Source organism: Merops nubicus, unplaced genomic scaffold (genome assembly GCF_000691845.1).
Source record: "Merops nubicus isolate BGI_N331 unplaced genomic scaffold, ASM69184v1 scaffold49293, whole genome shotgun sequence".
Taxonomy (NCBI): Eukaryota; Metazoa; Chordata; class Aves; order Coraciiformes; family Meropidae; genus Merops; species Merops nubicus.
This window is the reverse complement of record NW_008599192.1, coordinates 1-8,696: the sequence shown is the minus strand read 5'-3', so window position 1 is coordinate 8,696 and position 8,696 is coordinate 1. Positions and strand designations below refer to the sequence as shown.

Below are 8,696 nucleotides of genomic sequence, written 5' to 3'. Positions count from 1 at the left end.
CTGGTGCAGTGCTTTGTGTTAGGAGTTAGACAGGTGTCGGTAACACCCATGTTGTGACTACCACCGAGCGGTGCTCCCACAGCCCCGAGGCCCTTTGGAACATTCCCCCCACAAGGGGGGGGGGGGGGCAGGAGCTTGGGGGGAACATAACCAGGACAGCTGACCCCAACTGACCAAAGGGATATTCCATACCATATGACAACAGCTTATCTATAAAGCTGGTACAAAGGAGGAGGGGGAGAAAGGGGGAATCTACTCCTGGGTCCTCCAGAGCAACCGCGACACGTTTTGGAGCCCTGCTTCCCAGGAAGGGACCAGACATTGCCTGTTGATGCGAAGTAGAGAATCAATCCTTGGGTTTTTCTCCCCTTCACTTCCACACACAGCCTTGATTGGTTTTTCTTTTCTAACTAAACTGCCTTTGTTTTTACCCACAAGGGTTTTGTCTCCTTCCTCCTTTTGCTCTGTGGAGGATGGAGAGGAAAGGGGGAGGGTGATAGAGTGGCTTGGTGGGCATCACTTGTTCAGACAGGGTTGACCCACCACAATCACATACAAAGCTCTAGTGCCATTCACACTTGTCAGTAGGATATCATGTTTAGCAAAGAAGCTAAACTGATTACTTGCTCCTTATGTGAGCTAAACTCACCTGATGTGACAGCTGTATTTTTCCTCACCCTAGATTTCCCACCCCCACACTGCAAGACTGGCTAAGACAGTGGTGGGAATTCAGTTTTAAGACTTTGCTGGCCAAATCATCTTGCAATTCAGAGCCTGTGCTAAGCACACTCCATTGCCTTGCACCTTCCTTCATGCCAAGTGGACTGTGAGGATGACCAAGTAGGCTGTAGTTGAAAGCCCTAGAAGATGGGAGGGACTTTCACTGGTCTCAGGCAGCCGTGAGACAGGAGACCAGAACCACTGATGAGAAAGAATGAGAGAGAGGTGCATAACTGCTCAACCATGACAGATGCAGAGACTGTATCCTAATCTATCTGCCTAAGATAAATGAATTAAGGTTACCTATGCAACTCTAGTTTTGGTATTCTCTATATTTAAAGCACTGGACTCGATAAACGTCATGTGTTGTTCTTCCAGCGTAACTGTATTTTATAACTATCTCCAAATACTGCAAGACCTAGCAAGAGTCTTCAGCAAGTAAGTATTTGCTGAGAAGTCAAAAGAGATCATTGCCTTTTCAAGAAAATATAAATGTGTAAAAACTTAGTGGGTTTCATTGTGTTACGGAGATGAAGTCATCAATTTTTGAACAGCGTGTTAAAAAGCACATATGAAATTCTCTGTGTTTACCCTAAAATAAAAGCTACTAGTACTGCACATTCCTCCATGTCATCTTCACTATATTCAAAGAAAGGACAGCAAGAATAGCAGTAATGGACATTCACTGCTCAATAAATGAAATGTAACGAGTACTTGCAAATACAGTACCATTAAAACTGAGCACTAAATGCTAGTGTTAGTTAACACATCAACACTAGCAAATTAGGGGTTATTCATACAGGCACATTCTTGCCTTCAACAGAATTGTCGATGCACATCATACTTCTGACCAGTTGTCAGTTAGGCTCTACAGTTCAATCAGAAAGAAAAAATATTCCATCCTGTAAAACATTTGCACACATAAAACTAAGAGTACAAAAGCTGGGAAGGAAATTTATGAATGAAAACAGACTAGGAAAAAAGAAGACAGCAATTAAACAACCGATTGTCTGCAGAAAGTGAAGTACCCAATTTGTGACCAAACCTTCATAGCAAGTGTTTCAGCCAGTACCACCAATTCCCATTGTTAGCCATCTGTATTCAACGCAGATGGTGCTGCAGTCTCTCTTGTACGCATTAGCTGGACATCTTTGTCAGCCATGCAAGTATCACAACCCCATACTGCTGACGCTTCTGCTGTAAGAAGGCCATAAGCTGACTCAGTCATGCCTGTACAGATCCGATGAAACCATTTTTGACAAGAGGCTTCACAGAGGATGGCATCCTGGTCGTCGTTAACTTCATGCGTACAAATTCCACACGGATAGACAGGTTCTGAGGATGAGTGGCCATGACGACTGGGATGAAGGGGTGTTTTGCTGCTCTTTTCAGAGTTGCATCCTTCAGCAGTACCTCGAGGCTGGCGGGACTTGCTCTGAGTCCCATTTGAATGACCAGCATTAGTGTTATCAGCACTATTAGAATGGCTATTATCCTGATTTACCACATTGTTTCGAACAACATTTTTTGAGTCACTGTTACCTTGACTCACAATGTCCTCTGTCCTGTGATGATGCTGATGAGCAGCAGTATTCTGGCTGGATGCTTTGCTTGCACCTTGAATAAAGTCTTGTTTTTGTACCGATGATTTTGTCTGGTTGTATGTGTTTGGTGGAGGAACAAAAGAATGGTTTGACTCTAGCTGAGAATTTGGGAAATTTGGATTGTTTCCAGGACCAAAGTTAGACGGCATGTCAGGGTGAGGCATCTGACCAGAATGGCTAAAGTTCTCACCAGGATTTGGTCTGAAATGCTGATTGGGCATACTGACATTCTGATTTATCTGACCACTACTATAAGGCGTTTGATTCCCAAAACCTGGGTTATCATGTGGACCAAAGCTGAAAGAGTGGGGTCGACTAAAAGCCATTCCCACAGGGTTTTGAGGAAGCGGATGTGGTTGGTTTCTGAGGGAGTAAGAACCACCATATGGTGAGGACACTCTGGGCAGCATGTGAGGTGGCATTCTGAAAGTGTTATAGCCTCCAAAGCCAGGATAACCAGGATTACTAAAATATGGATTTCCTGAAGAAAGTGGTTTATAAGAGACAGTATTATAGTTGTCATCAAATGGATTTGCAGCTACAAGGTGGTCAGAGCTTGGATTCAGCGGTGGAGCATACTCAGATGGAGGAGGAAAGGATGATCCCTAAAAACATTTTAAATACAATATTTAAATTAGTTTTAGTATTTCCCTGCAAGACAGACCAACCACAAGCGTCTTAGATAGCAGCACTACTGCTAAAAGAACTGTTCAGCTGTGCTGTAAAGCTCATTCACTGTACCCTGCCAGGTTGTCTGAAATTTCAGTACAGAGACAAGAGACGAATCTGGGCTCCAGATAACATGGTGATTTATAGTAATTGCAGTGTTTTAAAAATTGCGCAGTTGCAAAACCATGCTTCTGAAAATACTACTTGATATGTGACTATCTCTCAATCTTTTACATAAGAAAAACTACAATACAGAAAGCCATGTCACTTAAACACATGCACAAAATATTTCCAAATGTTGAAGAGCAGTTTTGAAACATTTCCTTAATTTTATTTTGAGTTCATTTTACTGAATATACATCTCTTAAGACACCCCACTTCTATGAGGCTATACAAGCCTAATGTTACCATAACTCTAAAAAAGCTATATTGAGTATAGGAGTCTGCATATAGGAATTTTCTATATTCTGTGTACCAAACAGAAGTGTCCCTTATGAGTATTTAGTTATTGTGGGCAGTCTGCAAAGCACAGTCAGCAGGTAAAAAGCACAAGGATTTCTTGTTACAGAGCATAATCAAGTGTTTAATGGAGCCCAGAAGCTGTCTACATGTCATCAATGTGGCTATACTACTGAATTTCATTCTACACTAGCCTGTGGGGAATATCTAGCTGGTTCACTCTCACACTAACTATGCTCACAGAAAGCATTTCCTCCTAAATACTAATAAACTAAGACTAAACATTTTTTTAAAAAAATAAATAATTCTGCTGTGCTACAAATTTTGAACCTGGTAAGAAAAGAGACAAAGCTAATCTACATGTGCTCTAGTTATTCACCAATCTAGACCACAAGGAAAGCTCCACCAAGAAAGAGGTCTGAAATGCCTAAGTTAACTGAGTATTTCTCAGAGTAGTTTTCACCATGACTACTTTAAAACAAAATAAAACTTAAGAAAACAGATCCACATCTCAATGGAATTTGGATGGGTCTAACAGAAAGTGATTGTTTGACCTATGGGAATAAACTCACTCTCACTAGGCAAGAGCAAATTATCAGATATTCTTACTCAAAGCTGAGTGAACACAGAAAGGAAAATCCTGCACTACAGATAGCTAATTGCTAAAATACCAGATTGCAGGGATTCACTGGCAAGAAGCTGAACCTGCCTCAGCGTTTTCTTGAAAATCACTTGAGGAATATGCCAAGAGTTTGGGGAAAGCATTAACAAAACTCACTGATCCATTAGCCCACAAACCTACACATGCAGGATTAAAAGTAAGAAGAAACAGTCTCATGGCAGCTACTCATGCCGTACAGATCTCTACCAATGGCTACAAAGTCATTAAAAGAAAGTCTGTCTCAGAATGAAATCCATATGGTAAAATACAAGTTGTTGCAGTATCACTGTGCTCCTTTCTTTATAGGTCTTTGGCAAGCTACAGAGATGAAAATAACTTCAGTGAGAATAACTAGTATTGTGAAGATTTTAACTTCAGAGTACAACTGAAATATTTTGTATTAGCTGCACAGTTCAACTGCTATTTGTGAGAATAGACAAGCTATTCTAAACAATGTTGGATAGTCATACCAGCAAACAACATTTGAGTACACTACTTATTAAGAAATCAAAAGAACCAAAGGAATTTTACCTGTGTATTTCCTTTGCGTTTTTTCTTATCAGGGCTTCCCAGTTGTACTCCTGGTCCTCCTAACCCATCCAATCCACCGTCACCACCTACAAAATTTCAATCAGTGCAACACTGCATTAGTTTTCTTACAGATGGTATTTTAAGTTTGCGTCCGTCTGCCATGGCCACAGATATGTTACAGATACAAGCTTGGATTAATTTTGGTGCCTTATGTTCCAAGTCCTTAAGGAGCAAACATCTGGAGGTAAAAGCCTACGTCATATACAGCTATCTTACTCAATTACCACTTAAATGGCTAAGTGCTCATTGCAGTTGGAATAAACATTTCCATTTATTTTATGTTTATCTGTCCCTTGGTTCTTAACATCTCCATTTCACCAGCTAGAAGTATTTCTTGTTTGCATAATGCATAAAACTTTCAAAAGCTTAAAACCATCCCTAAGATTCACCTCCTGTTTAACTTAAGACAGCATATATCAAACTCACTGCACCACTACACAATGGTACATTACACCACAAAGGAAAAATCAAATGGTAGTAGATCCATGAACGAAAACCTCTGTAAACCTGCCATGTTGTTTAGATAGCTCTCCAGCTTATCAGACCTAAATTTCACTGAATGCAAGACTTGATCAAACAAAAAGAGAACCACCAAAAATGAGAGGGGTTTTAAGTGAACCTGCCCTACTCTGCAGAAACCTCCTAATATAACTGCACGCAGGTGCTCTGGAAACAAAAAGAAGTAAAGAATGTTCATTTTATTGATCACTCAGTCAGGCTTGACTGACTTGTGGCTGTCATTGTTAAAACTCTAGTTAGACCATAGACAAAAAAATTAATAAATAAATTCTAGCACACTCCTGATTATCCCAGTTGGCCTGCCTTCCTGGGGCTCAAGTGGATTTGCAAAGAAAAAAAATATGGGAATGCAAAGAAAATCCTGAGCTGAAGTATGAAAATCACTTTTGGGCGATATGAAAGCAGCAAATGTTGGGATACTAACACCATTACATTAAGAAACTGGATGTTAATTCATTTTTTTTCCCAGACTCATTAAGGTAATAGCTTATTCGCTCTTTTAAAAATAAATATTATTTGCCTAAAACTCACACTCATAATACAAATCAAACTCTATCAAGATGCAAGCATGCAGCTGAACAGACAGGTTTATTACCAAAGGTAACCTGAAGATAACTGTGAATTATCAATAATATTATGAAAAGAAGCATAACATACAACATTACATCACTCTGCGTTAGAAAAGTATTCTCAGTAGACAGCTAAACCAGCTTTAGGACTACTCAGTAAAGTAACACAAAATATTTGCTAACAGGGAAGAAGTAGACCAACCATACAGAGACTGAAATATCCAACAGTTACTGCAAATACTCCTGATCAAAGGAGGTGTGACAAATTTTCACTCCTAGCAGTTTATTCCTTTCTCACTCCCTCATTTTGGAGATTTCAGGGAGTTTACCAGTTCTACCTCTAGTAAGAATTTAGTTCTGCCTCTGCTTTAATAAGTTCATTTTGGCTTTGGCTGTCACTGCTGAAATTTAATTTCATTCTTCGCTATACATTAGGAAGATACTTGGACAACCCAAATAGACACCTATCAAATTTTAAGTGTGAATTTGAAAGACTAGGGCATGAAGTCACAACCATGTTCTCAAAATACACTCATGCTTGAGCACAGCATGTCATAGTATAACCCACCATCAGAGTAACTACAGACTACTCCCTTAAAAAAAAAAAGAGTCCTTTTGGCCTTGATTTAAGAACAAAAACTCCTGCATAGACATACTGTGCTATGAAGCGTGGCCACTGCATTAACGGCAGATACGGAATAATCACGTCACAAAGTTTCCCATAAAGAATGATGACAAATCTCCCTCAAATTCCAACTCTAAGTCATCTTGTTGATAAACTTATTTACTCAAAACTGTCCCTGTGCTTTCCATTAGCTTTGTCTCCACCACTCCCATAGATTCACCATAAAATCGTTGGGAGATTGTTCTGTGAACCGTTCCTCAAAACTGCCTAAAATACACTCCTGTTCATGGTCCTGGACTCTTAACACACAAATGACGTCAACCACTGATAGCAAAACATTGCAAACATCCAGATTTCTTTTATAAATTCAGCAACTAGCAGCACAGATATTAGTAAACCCATGATCGAGTACACTACTGAGGATCATATGCAAGTGCTGTTTTACAGTAGCACAAATTAAAATTTTGTAAAATCATGTATAAGTTCCCTTTCTGAGATATCACTCTTCAATAACATAAGCATCTGAACACTAGAATGCCAGTGATAAGTTCCACCAGTTTCTACATGGGTTACTGACACAGGTGATGCCAATCAGATGCCTAGGTTTGCAGAAATGAGTCCTATGTCTGGAAAGGTACAAAAGTTTTGTGGTTTCAGTTCTCGTTGTGTGAGGCCAATGACTTAATTCAGCCTTATATTTTCCCTGTGGATTTTATAATGATTTAATTTATACCTGAAAAGAAACAGAATGTTAGTCCTAGCATACCTTGAAAAAAAAAAAAAAGAGTGAATAAGGGTCATTTTTATGCAGCCAAAATAAACTTTCCAGAAAGTCACTTCTGGTACCTACCACACAGACTTTCATTAAAAGGTGGACTGAGCATTTTGGAACATTGCGCTAAGACTTCCAAAAATTATTTCATTGTCCAACACTAATTTTCCAGGAAAAAATACAATACTTTTGACTGAGACATCATATATGTATTTATACCTCTAGATGCATTCCATATCTGCTTACTATTCCCTTCTTTAAAAAATTGATCAAATGTATTTCAGCCACTTAGGAAAAGAGGAGCTATACCCTGTATTCTTCTTTACTTCATACACATGCAAGATAGCCATTTTCAGTGTTAGTCAGGAGAACTACAACTTGTAATTTTGTTTACATGTTAAGAGATTATGACTTTGCATATAATTTATGCTATACTTAACATACTGCAAATAAACTATGGAGTATTTTCATATTCACTGAGAAATCTCTGTCTAGGCTTTTGTAGGCTGGATAACAGAGTCTTTTTAAACAGTTTTTTATCCCAGTAAAAATGTTTTCCCAAGGAACATACGTGGCCAAATAAACTTTTTATTATAGAGAAACTAACGAGAGTCTAATTTCAGCCAGATTCAGTGAGCCTATTCTGTGGCCCTGATACTGTAAACAGTTTTGATATTAAATGGTAATGCATGGAACTCCGTGGGTAACTCAGGCATGTGAAGCTGTACATGCTTAAATATTTGCAGAATTGGGGTTTGAGAGTGAAGGAGTCTAATGAAACCCAGTCTCCTTTTGTAACTGGTACATGCTTTCATTCTCTGGTTCTCAAGGTTGCAATCCAGCTGCTATTAGAACAGTTTTAGGAAAGCAAACTGTGAATCAATAATAGGCATAGCAGAATCCACACCTTTCCCCACTTACCCAACCACTGAAAAAGCTTAAAACATCAAGAACAATGGAATTCCAGGAGCAAAGCAGAAGGCAAGTAAGAGAAAAGCCACGAATTACAGATCTTATCATTTTACCATGATTTTCACCCAACTCAGTGATCCAACTATCTTTCATTATCTCATTCAGAAATGCATTTCTGGTTTTAAGTCCTGTAAGGACACAACTGCAGCTAAGGAGAATGGTGTGCTACAGCCATTTAAGTCAATGGCGCAGCCGAAGTCAGGAGAGATGCCCTACCCCTTCCATGTCTCAGAGAAATGCATACTTCAAACCTCACTGGAGCCATACAACAGCGCGATCAATAAAGAACAGTATTTCGATACATTTTTCACTTCCCAAAAGGAGAAGAATAAAATCCCAAGTAGAAGCGAGTGGAAAAACAAGATCATGAATAGAAGAGCTAACGCTCCAGTGTAATTTACGGTCTCTGCATCAACACTAACTCGGACATGTGGCACTGTCGACGTATTCCCTTGCACCAGCAGTATGCACGCTGCATACTAATTGGCAGCACACCCAGAAAAACGCGAGAGACACGACCGCGCACCCGCACGCC

At 39.5% G+C, this 8,696-nt stretch overlaps 1 protein-coding gene across 1 annotated transcript; it reads right to left on the bottom strand.

The window, feature by feature from the left end:
* Positions 1-1,294: 1,294 nt before the first annotated feature.
* On the bottom strand, positions 1,295-4,730 carry PYGO1 (pygopus family PHD finger 1; the record flags this gene model as incomplete). Its single annotated transcript, XM_008937272.1, has 2 exons — positions 1,295-2,929; positions 4,645-4,730. Coding segments are annotated over 2 exons (1,208 nt in total), but the record flags the coding sequence as incomplete, so codon positions are not given.
* Positions 4,731-8,696: the final 3,966 nt, after the last annotated feature.